Source organism: Amphiura filiformis, chromosome 16 (assembly GCF_039555335.1).
Source record: "Amphiura filiformis chromosome 16, Afil_fr2py, whole genome shotgun sequence".
Lineage (NCBI taxonomy): Eukaryota > Metazoa > Echinodermata > Ophiuroidea > Amphilepidida > Amphiuridae > Amphiura > Amphiura filiformis.
The window spans coordinates 33,871,742-33,891,276 of record NC_092643.1 but is presented as its reverse complement, the minus strand read 5'-3'; the positions used below and the strand labels follow the sequence as shown (position 1 = coordinate 33,891,276).

Here is a 19,535-nt window from a genome sequence, read left to right as displayed (position 1 = left end):
TTCATTCAATTGGAATTCCTACTATAATGTCATGTCTTCCATAGCGGGTGTATGGTTTTAACTGGAATAGTCCATTTACAGTGTTACATCTGACTTAACTTTGTTGTTGTTGTTGTTCTGTGCTTTGATACAGATATGTCATCAAGTTTGATACGCGTAGACAGCAACCTTCTCAAAGACCTCAAGAATCCAAATGCAGTGGACGACAACAAAGAACTGGATGCGACAATGGGGGACATATCAGATATCGAGGACAACTTCCCAGAGGGTGTGACAGACGAAGACGACTCTGTGGGAGTCAGAAAGGCTATGGAAGCACTCGAGAAGAATGGAAATGGCAAGGAAGAGGTGCAGGAGAAGGCAAGACACAGACAAAGACAGGACAGGAACAGACAAGACATAAGAAGACAAAAGGATATTGTTGATGTTGTGGAGAGGAAACCTGGCAATGGTGTGCATATGGAGCAGCCATCTTTTCATCACACAGGCTCTAAGTCAAGAGTCCTGTTTTGTGAAAAAGATAAGGAGAGGAATGTTTCAAGTTCCGTAGGGTCAAGATCCAGAGATCCGATTGGCGATGAAAGTGTTAGAACTGATCATGGACAAAGATTGTCAAATTTATCACACCGCAGAGTTCAAAGGTCAAGAGATCCGATTAATGGTGAAGATATCGTGGATAACCAAGGAAGGCTTTCAAGTTCTGCAAAGTTTTCTGATAGTAGATATCGAAAATCAAGAGATATAATTGGCAATGAAGATATGAAAAATGATCAAAGCAAAAGAGCATCAAATTCTGCAGGATCACTTGACCACAGATATACAAAGTCCAGAGATCCTGTCAGTGATGGACGTGTCCAGAATAACCAGGAAGGAAGGGCCTCCAAAAGTGGACGCTCATCCGACCACAGAATCTCAAAATTCAGAGAACCAAATGGCATTGGCAACGATGAAGATTATGTCAGTCAGAGGCAGACCAGAAAAGATGTTGCTGAGCCTATATTGCCTACCAGGAAACCAAATGGAAGACCTCAACATTTTGAAGGGTCGAAGATGTCAGAAGGCAGGAGAAAGTTGGTTGAAGATGGATTTGATGGATACGATGCATCAGACGAGGAGGTTGCTAACAGAGAGGATGAGCGCAAGAGTTTGCCTCGACGTCATGTTACTGGTGGATATAGGCATCAGCGGTTGGCAGATAGTGGCCCTAGTGAGTATGATACAAGGTGGATTAAGTTTGAATTTTTTTGGATTAAAAAAAAAGTCTTATCCTGTTTTGCAAAATGAAACATAGCTAAATCCTAATCCTTTAGATAGCACTAACTAGCAATATAGTAAAATTTAAACAAAAATGTGCAATTATAGGGAATAATTGGCCACAACAAGAGTTGCGCATGCAGGGCTTGATGCACGTTTTTGGTACATATTGCATGCAGAATCAAAGTTACACTATTTTGCTCTCCACGACCAACACTCTACTTTGGTTCTACTTCAGATGACAATTCTCTAGTCCGAAGGTTCTCTAGTCCAAAGGCTCCTTAGTGCAAAAGTTCGCTAGTCCGAACACGTAATTTACCATTAGCTAGTCCGAATTCTGAAAAAGGTTCGCTAGCCGAATAATAGATTTAGAAGGTTCTCTAGTCCGAATATAGAATAAGGCTTGCTAACCCTACCCCTAAACCTTAACCCTAAACCCTAGCCCTAAATCATAACCCTAACCCTTATTCTATATTCGGACTTGAGAACCTTCGGAATAGCAAACATAATTTGGTTTTCTGACTAGCGACCCTTCGGACTAGAGAATCTTTGGACTAGCGATCATTCGGACTAGAGGGAGAAGTCACACTACTTCATCGGTGTTCCCATGAAAACATACAAAAAAACACATAAAGAAAAAAAGTTTTTGTTCTTCCCCAAAGGTACTACGTCTAATTTGGTCCGATAGCGCTATTAGTGCCTGGTTAGGTACAGTGACTATTTTTATCACACCCTGGTGATGTAATAAATTGAATCAAGCATAATAATTAACATTTGCATAATGTTACTATTTTTGATTTTTTTCATTTTGATAATAAACTAAAGCACTATACAAATGTTCAGGGTACAATAGAAAGAGCCATTGGTACTATTGGGCTATTCCATTCAAAATACACACTACCCCTGTGGAAGATTTTGGAAATATCTAACACAGGGGGAGTATGAATTTCAGATGGAATTAGCACATTAGGCAGCTCCTTTTGAATTTCATACACCCTCTGAGAAAGATTCAACCTGAATCTTCCCCTGAGGGAGAGTGCGTTTCAAATGGAGCTGCTAATGTGTTAATTCAATTTGAAATCAATACTCCCTCTGTGGAAGATATTTCCAAAATCTTCCATATTTCCAAAATCTTCCATAGGGGTAGTGTTATTTAAATGGAATTTCCCATTGGGGCACTGATAGCACTGTAGGACCAAATAAGATATGCTTAATTTATTATACATGTATACAGGTTCTTTGCAGAGTAGTATGGACAAATTAGACTCCATGTTCTTCAATCATAGTGATCAAACTCAACGACCCGGTAGCGGGGACGGCGGTGAAGAGTTCCAACCCACACCTTCAAGATGCAGCCCAGTCCCACCAAGCCCTAGTAGGCTTAGTTGGATGGGCTCGCAAGAGGGCGCTCTGGGGGAGGAGTGTCCTGATGACCCGAGTAGGCTGGACTCGCGAGTTAGCGCCGTGTCGATCCAATTTGATGATGGGGATAGTACAGAGGAGGACAGAAACCAATATTTTAGACCAGGTAAGTCTACTATAGTGGGAATTCCAATTGAATGAACGCAGCTTTCAATAGCGTGACGAACATTTGCGTACACTGTGCGATGTACGCCAGCGTGTGCGACTGTCAGCGTGAGTAATGAAGCGAATCTAACCATGCCAACACACTCATGATTGGTTAGCATTGTATCCAAGGTCGTGCGCTCGCGTTGTAGTTTGAAATACGCGATATACGATCGCGGTTGGATCAAGTACAGCAGTTGAAAGCTGCGTTCATTCAATTGGAATTCTTACTATAGTAGAGGTGCATTGTAAGAACTGAAGTTTCAACTTAGCAAAATTAGGCCCAAAAAAAAAATTTGGGAATCAGAAAAAAGTTTTCTGAATACCGACCCTATTTTTGGAAATTCCTGAAAAGGTTTTTTTTCTTTTCAAATTTTTGCATTCTGAAGATGTAAAAAAAATGTATTTTAGAGCTTGTGTTCAACATTTTAGTTGTTTTGTAATGTTAGTTGATTCATTTTGACACCAAAATTGTCTGATTTTTCATATTTTGAGCCTTAATTAATACAAACAGTAGAGTTTTCTTGTAATTAGAAAAAAAAAGAAATCCCGACCGACCGACCCAATTGTTAAAATTCATTGAGGGCAAGCAAACAATTTTTTTCTTGGCCTAATACAGCCGGCTGTTAAATTGATATCAGAATCAGAGCTTTTTGCACATTTATTTGCTTAAGGTGGTACTACACCCCCTGATAAATTTTGTGATTAATTTTGCATTTTTCTCAAAAAGTAACTACACACTGGTACACAGATGTGTAATAAATTACTGCATGAATTTGTTAATTATCTATTAATTGCACAAGGAGAAGCATGTATGTAAAACAAGAAAGTTTTTTTAGTGAAAAGCAGATTTCATGGATAAACAAAACTCCACTTCAACTTTAACCCAATATTTGTGGAAGAAGGGCCCAACTCCATGGAGTTGGACTTTTCTTCCATGAAAACCATGATTAAAAGTACTTGGAAGACTATTTAGAGAGTAGATTTGAGCCCTTCTTTCACACACAAGGAAGAACAGTCTGCTGGCAATAAAATGCTGGGTGCCTGGGACTAACTCATTTTTGTAAAAAAGTGGAATTGGGCCCTTCTTCTACTTAGGTACTCAATTGTTGACCCACATTTTTTTTTGCCAGGATGCTCTAGTATCTAAATAAAAATTCCTTTAAAAAGGAATGGGGCGCCCAATGTGAGCTTGGTCGTGATGTGGTGAATTTCATGGTGTTTAGATTTGGTATTATTATCTCTTGCAAACCCGGTGACACCTCTCATTATAGAATAGCCTTTTCCAGGCACAAATTGCACCATATAAGTTTTGCTACTTTGCAACACAATAAAAACTTAAATGCAAAATGAGATCCTGTAGGTGGCTCCCGATGGGGCTTAAAAAACTAAATGCAAAATGAGGTTTTTAAAAAATATTGTTTTGCAGAGTCAAGACGCAGGTATCATTATTAAGCCTCATTAAATGTTAGACCAAAGTAGCTCAAAGCACATGTACTATACACCTGATCCGTGAACTTGTCTTTTTTAAAGACAAATTCTTGTTTCTGTTGAAAAGACAATATTGATGTCTAAGATCTTAATTATATCATTCATAGCATTTAAATTCAGGATATAATATTATCTATAAGACTTCCCCTATGGTCAATGGATCTATTCCCTGATCCAGCATGTCTGCAAAATGTATATCATTAGAATTAACACCTGATAACGACTGTTGACTAGTATTATAAAACTTCGAACATATTTCATATCTGCCTAAATTCTTCTGGTAGAATAAACAACCTTATCTCTGTTTCTGATAGCCAATTTATCTTGAAGGTCATCACAAAATAATGCATACGTAGTGGTGATGATTTCTTGTTGGTAAGAAGAAAAGCCCAGCATTATTTCAAAAGAAAATATCACATTTTCATCAAAATGTACCAACTTTTAATGTGTTTGGTATCAATCTGGACTGAAATTGAATCATTCGCCAGATTCCGTTGATTACAGCAAAATTCATCCACAAATAAAAATCATATTATTGGGTCACCATATTGTAAGTTTGGCAACTGTAGTTTGACAATAACCACTATATGGATTTTATGGTAATTAACAAACAAAGGCCATCGGTTTAACCCCAATACATTTGTACATTCATTGAATGACTTTGAAACTTTGGGTACAAAAACTCATACTCTGCAACTTAGGTCAAATTTTGCACTATGATTGTTTAATTGAGGTTATTGGACTATGCCATTGAGATTAGGCTATTGTGGTCCATGGTGTTGGTCACCGTCTATCGGGTTCTAAGAGGCGGTTTAAAAGCCTTACAAAGGTACAAAGGTCACGGATTATTTGGTGTTTTTACAAATCCATTAATTTTGTGTTTTAAACAAAGATTATACGCACACCATTTTATCCCGTGCATAACAAAAAACAATAAAATAAAATCCAAGCATATTGTGGTTTTATTTCTGAGCAAGGGCATAATTTTAGCAAAACAATTGCGGAGTAAATCTAGTAAGAGTGAAAGAAGCTACTCACAAACTCATGCCTATATTGTGGGACGCCTCCGTAGAGGGCGCCCCAAAAAGGGGGGGGGCTAAGACCAAAATTTGTCTCTAGTAAATGCTATTTATTACCACTGACTTGTGCCCCACTAGCTACGGCCATGATCCTATGGTTCATTCTCATAATAAGAAGGGTATATTGCTACCAGATGAAAACATTGCGTTTTTCTATATCAAATCATTGAATATATGAACATAATGTACGTTTTAAAGATTTTGTATGTGTGGGAATTTTAACTTTGCATTTGAAGGGGTATGGAAAGTGTGTGAATGCATAAATACAGGTAGTTTAACCCCCTGAGCACTACCTGCCGATCTAACATTGCCTCTGATTGGTCAATTACATGATATCTTCACTTTAATGACCAATCAGAATGGAGCTTTGAAAATAATTCACCCCTGTGAAATTATTCTAACAGTGTTGCTGATTGGCCCAATTAATAATGAAAACTTCTTTTTGACCAATCGGCAGGTAGTTATCATGGGGTTAAACAGCACCAGAGGCTAAACTTATTTATGGAGAATACACACAAAAAAGTTGTCCAATCCTGGTTATGCATGATATTTGTTATTTGACTTGCAGAGGCACGAGGCAAAGCAACAGGAATAGACTCTGTTGAAAGCAGTGAAATTGACACGGAGGATGAACTTGCAGCTGTGAGAAAGGTAGAACTAGAGTACATAGTTTGAACAGTGGGTTTTTGTATACATCATTGAATGGACGTCAAATCATTTTGCCAGATTTCATCTATTGCTTACCATATTTATTCCATTAACCGCCCAGGGCGCTTAACAACATCATTTTGGGTGGGCGGCTGGGCACTTATAAGTTGTTTACAGAATTGCAAATATAAACAATGTCCAAAAATATTGATTTTAATTGTATAGATGGTTCCATGTTTGATGTGTAGTTGGTTCCTGCACATAATGATAGGGGATCACATGTAGTAAAATTGCTGGGTGGGCACTTATAGGGGCATGGGTGGTTAATGGAATGAATACGGATTGCAAATGATTGCATTTACAAATGGCAGCTTTTTGCAAATTTGAAAGAAAAAAGTTTAAATACCATGAGCTTCATTTCATTTCATTCATTGTGTTTAATTTTCGATCTATTGTTATAATAGTATTCACTGTCATAAGGTGATAATTCGGAATAGTAAAATTAATTTGCAAAACTGGTATGCAGCAGATGATATTGAAAAGCAATGCTGCTGAGGAAAAATGATGATTGTTATTAATCTATCAGCTCAAAGCTTACAAAATGTGATTTTGCACAAAGTGATCGGGTACAAATTCAGCGTATGTAGAGATTTAACCCCCTGAGCACTACCTGCCGATGTAACATTGCTTCTGATTGGTCAATACATGATATCTTCACTTTAATCACCAATCAGAATGGTGCTTTGCAAATAAATTCACACCAATTTTTTTGTGTGGTGAAATTATTCTAACAATGTTGCTGATTGGTCCAATTGATAATGAAAACTTCTTTTTGACCAATCGGCAGGTAGTTATCATGGGGTTAATGTATTCTAGTATAGTATAATTGTAAGACATGCATCAAATCCAGTCATGTTAATCAAAAAGCAAGTAAATAACTATATATTTAAATAGGAAGCACTTTTTAAAGTGCGTCCTATTTACGCTACTCAAATTTCACTCACCGGAGTGCTTTCACCGGGTCAACCGGGGTCTTCAGTGGATGTTATTGCTCTGAAGATTTGTTGTTGCTAGTGATGTTATTGGAACACCTCCGATGACGTCACAGATGTAGATAACGTCAAACTGGCAGATGTGGTGGGGTGGCGCCCCCTTGATTCCGGGGGTCAGAAGGTTGTCCCAAACAGGTTTGATGTCAAACCCTTTTGTCACGGTTCACATCTGGGTCTTTTAGTTCTGATATGTATGGCTTCCACGACCTTACAAGGGAAGTTCTTGGACTCCCTCTCTAACACTTTAACGTTTTCCCAGTTAATCTGGTGCCCTTTGCTCCTGTCAATATGTTGAGCATAGAAGTCTTAAAGTACTTCCTATTTACCTTTACCGTTACGTACGAATATACATCATTATAACTTTATCTTTAATTACCTTATAGCAAAATGCTAAACATGCACCAGCATACCTTCTGCGACCAGCGGAGCGCCTCTGTGTGGGCGATAGTGGTGAGAGCAGCGAGGGAGGACGGTTATCTCGCCCAGGTCTAGAAGGAGGAAGCTCAGACGAAAATGAGGACATTCCATTTCAATCGAACAGGGAGGGCCTCAACGTACGACAATCAGCGGAAGGAGAAGTCATGTCTCCGGTGCCCGGAGATGGAGGTGGGGGTGGAGATGGCATGAGTGATGGTGAAACCGGGAGTACGGTGACGGTCCCGTCATTCGATATCCCACGAGGCTTGGGATTGACGATGAGTGTTCAGGGCGTGTCTGCTAATGAAGGAAGAGATGTGGAGGTGAGAGAGATCTTTGGGTTCCATTTGTAAACAACACCCCCTTTCAGGAATTCCTTCCAACCAAATTCAAGAGATTTAGCGGGGTATCCCCGTCTGTCCGAAACACCGTCGGTCTGAACCACCGCTATAGTTCGAATTTTTAGGGTTAGGATTAAGTTTAGGGTTATGGTCATGGTTAGGTTTAGGGATAGGTTTAGGGTTAAGGTTAGCATTAGATAAGCTTAAAATTCAAGACTAGCGGTGGTTCAGACTGACGGGGTGTACCCGATTTACCCATTCCATATCCGTGCTTTATAGTATTTGGGGGGAGGCATAGCATCGGGAAGTAATAGATTGTAGCAAGAAAATGAGCAAAGTTCGTAGGGATGATTGACAAGGAAAGTATGAAAACTGCACAGAGTTGAACAGGAAATATCAACATTTCTGTAGGATTGTACTTAGAGAAATTTGAATCAAGGCATTTCAAATTTCTGGTGATATTGATATTGGGCAATAATATTTAAAATCTGCCAGGGCTATAAATCCATAATTATACCACTGGTCTAGATAAGAGAAAGGGTGACTTCATTTTTCTTCAAGGAACAGAATTAAACAAATAATAATGTCTAATTTCTTTTTGTACATCCTCAGGGCCAGTCAAGAAGCCAACCGGTAGGAGATGGCATCGTCAGTGAACCCATCACTCGTCAAGTACGGTTCGCAAGTGTAGAACGGACATGGCAACGTAGTCTTTCTGGCTCAGATTTTGGCTCGGACTTCTCCAGGGATTTTCACTCAAGTGACCAGGTGAGATGACTGGATACTTGCCCACCAAGGGTGATTTTAAGCGGGTGCTGGGTGCTGTTGGGCCCTAGAAACCGTGCTAGTGCGTCTGTGGTAGAGTTGGGCGACTATCACTTTTTTCCTAGTCGACTAGTCGGCAGCAAATAGTCGCGACTACGACTATAGTCGCGACTATCTGTGGTTAAAATTGGACTGAAAAATCGGGTGAAAGATTGGTGGCAATTTAGTATTTATAATGCATGATTACAGGACCCGTGATTGCCGGCATCGCATCACAGTTTGCTACACAAACCAGCACTGTTGCGATACAGCACTGTTGCGCTATTTGATGCAAATATTTGACTGTAAAATGCTGTAATATAGGCCTAACTTTTCTGTTCAATTAAATTCACTTGCCACTTTCCAGCAACAGCACAAGAAACTTCATATAATTTCTCAAACCATCAATATTCCAATAGCGATCTTCGTTCGTTTTCATGTTTTGCTGTGCATGAAAATATGTAAACATGCCGGTACGGCAGTGCATATTTTCCATGGTATGCTCATGAACGTGTTGCATCGTGCATCCTTGCATTAGTCACCTGACCTCATCTAGACTACTGCATTTGCATTTGTCGCTACAGGGGTGGCATTGCAACATTACGACTGTTTGTCAGCTAATTTGTTTATTTTCCTGTTACTTTCTAAATATTCTGTTACCACAATAAGCATAGCTTTTTGAAATTACGTGAAAAGTACTTCTAATCTAATAATATTTTCCTAAATTTTCCCTTTGGAAAACACTTCTCGGAAGTTCTCGCTGTTTCTTTCCAAAGTTAAAATAATCTCATACCTTCAGTAGTTGGTACAAACACCCAACCTGGGTCTGTACATGCACGCTATGACGCTGCTACACCTGTTATCGCTGCATAAATTATAATCATAATGAGATGTTAGACAGTTCTAAGTAATTTGAGTTTTTTGACTGCTTTTATCTTGTGGGAAAGTAGTTCGACAACAAGTCAATAACACCAATTTAATGATGATTTATGGACTTTATGATTACTTGTTGGTTAGTGTTACTATTGGTAAGACAATGACTAACATTTTTCACATTTTTCGCAGTTTATATGTTAGTATTTGGTTGGTTTTGGTGCGAATAACTGGCACTTTTAAAGTAATTTTTAACACAAAATATCCTTGCATTAGTCGACTTTTGGTTTTCAATAGTCGTAGTCGCGACTATCAGTAATAGTCGCGACTAACGACTATTGGCGACTTAGTCGCCCAACTCTAGTCTGTGGCAAGACGCACTAGTAATAATAATATTGACGAGTGAACCCTATTTTCTCCCAAGTGGCGTTCGTACATTAGAGTCTCTGACACTCCCCCACTCTTAAATTTAACATAAAACAAAGTATCATGATATAGATCATATTGCGACAAAATTTAAGACTCAAAAATTGTTGTATAAGCTTAAAATAATGGTGTATCTTAAAAATGTTTCAATTGCATCATTTTTGATCTTCTTTCCCTCCCTCATTGCATCGCTAGTGCTTCATTATATTTAGAAAAGTAAAATCCGACTACAAACTTGGAATATCATTGCCAAATTGGCAACTTTTTTCAGCTTTCATTTGGGAGTTGTTGAGTCTATAGTTTATCGTGGGGTCATCGATGAAGCAGTGAGAATTATCACATCGCGATAATTTTTATTTTCTCACAATATTGTCGCCTAGCACAATATCGCACAAGCTTACCTGTCCTTAAGTTGATTTAACACATAATATGTATATGAATATTCATGTCACCATGCATATATTTCAATTTCATTATTTCTTTGTAGTCATTGAATGAAACTCGAGCCTTAGAACCCGCCAGCATGAGCCAGTTTCTGGCACCCAGCTCCCATGGAGCAGACAGCGGGGGCACAAACTCTTCACATAATGCCACAGCCTCATCATCAGGTGGGCAGAACTGGATGCTCAATGCCAGCAGTTTTCGCATCTCGCAAATCAGTGGTTTTCAGGAGAATATGGACGATGGCAACGATAGGACAGTAGACTTGACGAGAACTCCGGGAGCGGTGGGTGGATCTAATGAATCGTTGGAAAGGACGTTGACACCTAGTAGTGGCATGATGGGTGTGGTCTCTAAGGTAGGAATCTTTATGATTGATTGCTGAATAGGCTATTCCAGTTGAAATCTATACACCCCCATGGAAGACATGACATTTAATCTCCTACACAAGGGGGTGTAGCTTTCAAATGGAGTCATCCATTCAGGTAACCCCCATTTGAAGTTCACATTCCCTGTGTTGAAGATGATGGTTGTGTCTTCCATATAGGGAGTGGATATCAACTGGAATAGTCCAATGTAATTGAATAAAAGAGATCATGTGAGCTGACATTGTGTTTTACTGAAGCAGATAAATACTGACAGTTTATTTCTAAATGGTGTTTTTGAGCTACTGAGCAGAGTGATTATTATTATCCAAGAGATTAATTCAAAACTTTTCTCTCAAAATGTAAGTAAAACTTGTAAGTATGAATGCAGAATTTGTTTTGGGAACTGAAATTGATTACAGTATGCAATGTTTTTGCCATTTACATCTTATTATCGTTTAGTATAGCACTCGGTATTTAATAGAGGTTATACAGGAGAACGTGGCCCAGTGGTTAGAATTCTCGCTTCTGGGGCATGAGGTCTTGGGTTCAAATCCCGGCAATGGAAACTTGCTTGGATATATATTCTTTTGGATCTGGAGAGTCCCTGGACCATACATTTTTTTTGTATGGCTCGCAAATTGTCAGTATTATTTTCAGAATTTATTTGTTTTGGGGCAAGTCACTAGTATCTCTGAGAATTCTGTCCTTTGGAGTGGACGTTAAGCTGTCGGTCCCATGTACAGAAGAGCCATACCTGTACATGTAGCATGCAGTCAGCTTCGATAAGAGTATGGTGTTAACCCTGACTGTCCCAACCTGCCCCGGTGTTCAAATGGGCCCCAATGGAAATAAGCTTCATTAAAGGCTTTCGTGAGTTATCCAAGGTAGTTAAACCTGAACAAAATAAAAATCATCTACAGGAATTCTTTTTCCTGTATTGATGTATTCAACCACAATATATTTTCAAAATGAAATCTTTAAGGGGCAGTCTTCAGTGAACGACTCTTTTCAGAGCCACCAAAACCTTCAAATTAGCAGATAGGCGAGATCTGCTTGTTCTCTGTTGACAAGGGACGTCTTCAGTGAACGGCTCTTTTCAGAGACATCAGTAGGCAAGGGGCGGCCTACATGTTTCATTCTTAGGTACTTTTCAGAGCTACTCCTGATGAAAGCTTGACAGTTCTTAACTTGTCCGACGGCGAACCCGCTAAAAACCCCCTAATTGTCTTTAAGGTGAACTGGTAGGAATATTATAGTTTAGAGAACTGTAAATGTGGTCTCCTTGATATTTCATATTTCCTCCTGTACAGAATCCTACACCTGACTTTGCCCGAGCCTCATCATTCGGCAACGGCTGACAATCAGTATCCTCCGAGCGATCAAGACTTCAACTTCAGCCACAATCTCTCCTTTGGAGAGGGCGAGTTCTCTGAGCTGGTCCGTGAATCGTTTAGTAGTGAACACAGCAGTGATAGACACAGTAGCGACAGAGAGGGGCTGGGTGCGTACTACGGCAATACGGGGCAGAGGGAGAGTACAGAGGGCGCTTCACAGCAGCAAAGCAGAACAGGTCAGTGTCTTGAGTCTGGTTCACTGTATAGAGGGTATGCAATACGGCGTCACTTCATGACAAGAGTCATCCTCGTGTAAATAAAATTCTGTCCTCCATAAGTTACCACAGAGGTATGAATAGTGGAATCGACTCGGATCTTCAAAACTTAAACTTTCTGCAAGTTGAAGGTCAGATAAAGACATCCAGTGTAGAGAAAATATACGTAGTCCAGTGACTTTTTCCAAAACAATGCCGACTAGATAAGATCACCTTATAGCCCATGCAGCTTATGCCACCTCATAAATAGCTTGGTGTTTCTGAAATGTAACACATTTTGAAAGTTTGGCCAAATCGTCATAAAAAGTCGGATCCTACTTATTTTTCACAGACAGTCTATTTCCCAGACCTAAATCAGGATTAAATATGAATTAGGGTCTAGTTGGGTTTTAAGCCTTTTCTAATGTATTACATTAAGTCATATTGCACTTTTCCTCGTTTGAAACACTGAATTTTCCTCTCAGGGTGTAGGAGACTTGTATTTAATGGTGTGCACTCTTAACAGCTGGAGCAGGATGTTCTTCATTTTATGGTTTCTAATCTGTATTTTCTTTCCATCTATGAAAACAAACAACCCCAGATTTTCAGAATCCATTTGATGCAAGCGGCAATCAACAGGGATTCAGTAATCCTTTTGATGCTAGCAGGAACCAGCATCGATTCAGTAATCCTTTTGATGTTAGCGGCAGTCAGCAACGATTCAGCAATCCTTTTGATGCAAACAGCGATCAACATCAGGTTGTTGACGAAGATTTCATGGGAAATGTGGACTTCGGTGATGAGGACTTTATGTCGGCCGGTAAGACAAATCGTTTAATAAGAAATACACAGATTTGTTTAAAATTGTATTTGCCTCAATACTATGTTGGACTGCAATACACATAGCCAGTCATATTTGCATAACAATACCAAGGAGTTATATTAATTATAAATGAAATTATATAAGGTAATTGTATACACCAATCCGAGAAGCGTTTACTGTATTTGGCCCTCTATTAACGGAACCACATATGTACCAGTGCTGTAGATTTAATTTGTTCAATCAATTCATGATCGTGTATTGAAAATCACTGTTGTGTACAATTCTGTATAGCACACTAACAAGTAATTGATGGTACCCCCCGACATTGTCCAGGGTAGCCCCCCTTAGATATTGGTCTTTCTGAAATACCCAGGTGGCCCATTTTCCACTTTTTCTTTTATATTGACATATCATGGTGATGGAAGAGGCTATATGGAAAGATTCCTTGTTCATTTTGACCAACTTCGAGAAATTTGCACCAAAAATGGTCAAAAAATGCTTAATTTTCAAAAAGAAAATCATAAAAAAGCCATATTTTTGTCCAAATTTCAAATACATTTGGTGAAGTTGTTCAAAATTCAAATAAATAAAAAACGGCTCCCAGATATTTTTATCTAGTTTTTAAAAAAAATTTGGGCCCAAGAATTTTTTTGTTACGTTTAATGAAAAAGAAGTGGGCCAAAAAACTGTTTTGGGGATTTTGGGCCAAAAAATAAGCATTTTGGTCCAAATTTGACCTCACAGTTGAATTAATCAAATCTTTGCCATTCTAAATATATATACTTTAGGCCAACAATTTAGCAATTATGAGGCCCAAAAGTTTCCATAAGACCACCATTAACTTACCTCTGATTGAATCTTTGACATTGTGTATTAAATTGTGCATGTATTTTTCATTTGTTGGTTTTATTAAGATATTGGGACAGCAGCGTTGGATCAAGATGAAAAACAGTTTGAAGAGGAGCACAAGTTTGATAAGGTAATTTTAAAACCACTATCATAATTGTTAACCCCCTGAGCACTACCTGCCGATCTAAATAATGAATAAATAAATAAATAAAATAACATTGCCTCTGGTTGGTCAGTTACATGATATCTTCACTTAAATCACCAATCAGAATGGAGCTTGCAAACAATTCACCCCAATTGTTTGTGTGGTGAAATTATTCTAACAATGTTGCTGATTGGTCCAATTGATAATGAAAACTTCTTTTTGGCCAATCGGCAGGTAGTTCTATGGGGTTAAAACCAATATTGATAGAGATCTGAGGTGCCAACAACAATGCAGCTGGAGAGAGAAGGTTGCTGGGGCCAAAGCACTTCACCGGGTGGTATAGGACACACGACACATGACTGACAAGGCTGATCGCTTGTTCAAAATAGATGGTTAGCAGTTATAAATTGAAAACAACCTACAGTGGGGTACTTTATAACCCCAATGGTTTTAATATAGCATGATTTTGCTTTAACAACACATAACACATTTAGAATTGTTTGTAAAGATTTCATGATTATGTGTTAATCCACTGGCGGCGCGCGTAACCCTCCCCTCCCCCTGCTTAACCAACTGCCATTTGCCAATTACCATCATGTTAGGAAAACACCAGTTGAGAATCCCCTTTATATAGTCTGATGAAAATCTGTTGAATGGGTAGCATCATAACTTTTAAAAACAATTGTTGGTGTTTTTTGATTAAACTTTGTTACCTGTTTAAAGATTGGTCTTGTTGCTACGCTAAAATGATAACTCAGGCTTAAAAAAATTGAGGAGTGTGGGAAATAGTACTCCTCAAACTTGTGAGGAGTGCTATTTTGTGAATGAGGAATGTGATTATGCTTAAATATTAAGGAGTGTGATAAATTGCACTCCATATGATCATTTAAGGAGTGTGATCGCACTCGCACACCTCAAAACTCAAAGCTTGATAACTGCCTTGAGGTGTAAGTTTCATATTTGAATTAAGTGTTTTTCTAGTCTCCACCAATAAAATGGATAGTCATTGCTTGTTTGATTCCCTTCACAGGAGGATAACATGTCGCCACCTGTAGATGTTAATTTCTCCACCTGGTCTATGCCAAGTACTTTTCACCTAGATGGTACAGGAGACGATTCGTTCAGTAGGATATCACTAGGTGCGTTTATGAGCAGAAGAACTGAGGCATTGGGGTCCCTGTCTGGTGAAGGAACAGATGAGAGGGTGAGTTGTCTAGATAAACAGGGTGTCACATAAATGGATTACATGTACAACTATTGAAAATAATCTTAAGTTATAAGTTAATATTGGTGTAGATTATTCATCCAGTAGTTCAAAACGTTATATTGTAAATTAAATCTAATACTGGAACTAAAATTTGCATCTGAGGTCATCACAACATCATCAATCAGATGCCTGATGAAGTGCAAAGTTATCGGACGCAATGTAACAAAGTGAGTTGCAAATTTTAGTTCCAGACAAAATAATCCAAGTTAATGCTAACAAATATAGATTTCATTTTCATGTACCCTCTTTTAGTACCCCTGTGAATGACAAGCTTGCAACATGAGAACTTAGCCCGCATTCCGCACATACCCAAGCAAGCTGTGTATGTGACATAATGCAACGCAAGGTTCATTACCACCTTGCATTTGGCAGGGCATCTGTGTAGGCAGATTTTATTCTTATTCAAATGCAAGGTGGTAATGAACCTTGCATTGCATTATGTCTGACAATCATTACAACAATCTCATGATTAAGTGAACATGTACATGGAAGACTATTTAGAGAGTGGATTTTGGCTCATCTTTCACACACAAGGAAGAACAGTCTACTGGCAATAAAATGCTGGGTCTAACTCATTTTTGTAAAAAATTGGAGTTAGGCCCTTCTTCCACTCAGGTATTCAATTGTTTTCTTTCAGGAGAATATCATAATGATTTTCTTTGTCCATTCAGTGCATGAAAACTGCCTTTTTTGTACAGCCATACAATCTGACCACATTATTGTTTCTATCTTGCAGCCCAACTTTGGCGTAGGAGAGATCGTCAGCCCACCATATAACCCTCCTGTTGCTATATATAACCAGTCAGAGATTGATTCGCCGCCATCAAACAGTGCCCCATCGACATCAGAGAGGTACTCCGGTGTGGGGGAATACACAGTTGACAATCATATTGATGATTCAGCCAATTTCAATTCAAGACACTACCAGGAATCAGTGGATCATCAGAGAAGCCCTCGCCCACAAATTTCCGGACGAGAAAGTGATTTTGTGCCGGATGTTGTTTCTCAAGGTCAAATTGGACGGTTGGAGAATGAAAATCAATATTTGGGTGAACAAGCAAGTAGGACATCTGATTCTAATACCCTTGAAGAGCAGGAAGTGAACCTACATCATGATCGCTCTAAACTAGCACACCAAAGAGTAGTTGATCTTGTTGCCAATGCCGAAGCGAACAGATCCGGCTCGGGCACTAAAACGCCACCATTGCAAATCAGTTCAATTGCAACAGCAATAGCTGATGCTTCATCTACCACAAATGCAGAAGATCTTGCAGCAATGATAATGGGTTTTTCGAATAAACTGAGTAAGAAGGCGAAAAATGCATCGAGAAAGCCACAAGGAAGAGTGGAAGTGCAAGGGAGTGCCAGTACTGCGCGGAACAGGCGGGAAGTGGATGAGAGAACGGAGGGAAGGAAACCTAACAATGAGGAAGGTTATGGGGAGAGAATGAACACAGAGAGACTCCAATCAGATGTGAATAATGCAAGGAAATTGCAAAGAAATGAACTTGAATATCATGATGACAATCATAGTGGAACTAGAAGCAAGTTACCCATTGGGGACGTACCAAGAAAGCATCTTGGACAGAAGTTTCCAAAACAGGTAGATGTAACTGAGTATGATCTTGATCTGTCACTCGTTCCATCCAAGCCATCAGACAGTGGTGCTGGACTGCAGCATAGAGTGCCACAATCAGGTTATACAAATGTTGGAGATAACAGTAAGAAAACAGGCACATCAAATGAGAGAATGGACACGGAGAGTGAAACCTACAATCATCCTAATGAGATGAGTACGCGCTCAGAATTGAAATCTCATAGAAGAACACTTCCTTCACTTCCTAAAGAAAGCTTGTCACCTGTGGAGAGCAGACCTACGGATGGTGAGGAAAGTATAAACTCTAAATTGTCACAAGCTCATTCTCTTCCTAGAGAAAGCTTGTCACCCAGGAGAAATAGACCTATAGATACACAGGAGAGTTTGAATATTAATCATCCTTCTCTTCCTAGAGGGAGCTTGTCACCTGGGAAGAGCAGACCTACAGATGGCCAGGAACATTCAAACTCTAGGTATCCTCGAAATCATCATTCTGTGTCCAAAGACAGTGTGTCATCTGGGGAAAGTAGACATAAAGATCAATGCAAGGATAGGAATTCTAATCATGAACGAGGGCATAATTTTGTGTCGAAAGAGAGCATGCCTGTAGGGATGAGTAGACGTAAGGAAGGAGAGGACATGCCAAATTCTAAATATGTTGGGTCTCATCATTTACCTCCTGAAGACAATGTGTCAGAGAAGACTAGATGCAGCAGAAATGATCAACACAAAAGAATGAACAAAAAATATTCAAGAACTACTCCTCTTAATAAAGACATGTCATTAGACAAGACCAGAAATAAAGATGCTGTGGACAATAAAACTGCAAAGTATACTAGAACTTCTGCTTCAAAAGATGCATTATCTTCAGAATATAGTGGATCTAAAGATGGTCCTAAAGACAGCATGTCACCCAGAAGTAGGAAATCAAAAGACGAAGAGCAAAATCAAAATAGTAAATATTCCAGAACTCATCCTCGTGCTAAAGATAGCTTGTCCTCCTTGAATACTAGATATAGTAATGCAGAGGAGAATCTGAATACCAAGTATGATAGAACTCGTTCTCTTCACAAAGAGAGTGTGCCACCAAGCAGGAGCATACCAAAAGGTGAAGAAGATGAGAGTCATCAAAATAGTAAATATTCCAGAACTCATCATTCTCATGCTAGAGATAGCTTGTCTCCCCTGAATACTAGATATAGTAATGGAGAGGAGAACCTGAATACCAAGTATGATAAAGAGAATGCGCCACCAAGCAGGAGCATACCAAATGGTGAAGAAGATGAGAGTCCAAACACGAAATATGTGAGACATGTGGAAGCTATCAAACAGGCAATTGATGAGATGATGACAACATCATCTTCCGGATCGGATGCATCCGTTTCATCTCCAACACCATCTCCGGAAGACACTTCAACCACTAGTAATAAGTTTTCGTTTGACACTAATGCCACAGAGAAGACCCCCACAAAGAGCAACATAGAATCATCATTTGCTGTCGGCGGTGAGGAAGAAGGTTTACCACTTGCACATGGTCGAAGCACCTCTACACCAAGGAAAGCAACTGACACGCCTTTAAGTCACAACAAACTGAATACCGATCAAGTACGGATCAATAGAGACTTAATTCAACCACCGTCTTCGTTAACTCAACCGCCAATATCTTCATTCCAAGCTTTCCCCAACGGTCCACATTTTACCGTCAATCCACCGTCTACGATACCGGCGCTTCTAACCAGCCAGTCGCTGATGACCACGTCGCAAGTCAGTCAATATCTCAACGACAGACCAATAGTCTACTCTAGACCGTCATCGAGTCTAAGTACACATGGATTAGCTGCTTCCTCCCATATTGGACATGAAGGACATATTCATCTCCCAGCAGCTGCGGCTACACATGGCGCACACGCTTTGTTTGATACACTAGCAGCTGGTGTTATGTGCAGTACAGGAGCACCTTATTACAACTACCCACACATTCAACCTCAGCCTCCCCAACTTCCCGCAGCAGCTCATTTCATCCCGCCAGCACCGTCTAGTATGGTTCACCACCGTCTTCAACCTACCTATCCGGCGGCAAGCAATTTTGTGCAATCTTTACCAAGCTTTCAGTCTCTTCCACAGCCATCTGCAGCTTCTCAAGGATTGGCTGCCACAGGCATGATTCCGTCTCTTCCACAGCCATCTGCAGCTGCTCAAGGGTTGGCTGCCACAGGCATGATTCCTGCACCGTCTCATTTACAACTTGGTGAGTTTAAAATTTTGATATAACCCTATGAGAACTACCTGCCGATTGGCCAAAGGGAAGTTTTCATTATCAATTGCACCAATCAGCAATATTGTTAGAATAATTTCACCACGCCAAAAAATTGGGGTGAATTATTTGCAAAGCTCCATTCTGATTGGTCATTAAAGTGAAGATATAATGTAATTGACCAATCAGAGGCAATGTTAGATCGGCAGGTAGTGCTCAGGGGGTTAAATGTCATCTATGGTGAATAAATTT

The 19,535-nt window shown here is 39.5% G+C and overlaps 1 protein-coding gene across 1 annotated transcript in view; it reads left to right on the top strand.

Moving 5' to 3' along the window:
• Positions 1-19,535, top strand: part of LOC140172576 (uncharacterized) — a 65,087-nt gene that overhangs the window by 18,005 nt on the left and 27,547 nt on the right. The window contains 12 exon segments of the mRNA XM_072195718.1: positions 134-1,207; positions 2,489-2,782; positions 5,959-6,041; positions 7,474-7,830; positions 8,461-8,616; positions 10,439-10,750; positions 12,071-12,112; positions 12,114-12,330; positions 12,950-13,168; positions 14,086-14,150; positions 15,196-15,369; positions 16,169-19,277. Of these exon segments, the coding sequence (XP_072051819.1) occupies positions 134-1,207; positions 2,489-2,782; positions 5,959-6,041; positions 7,474-7,830; positions 8,461-8,616; positions 10,439-10,750; positions 12,071-12,112; positions 12,114-12,330; positions 12,950-13,168; positions 14,086-14,150; positions 15,196-15,369; positions 16,169-19,277 (6,102 nt within the window).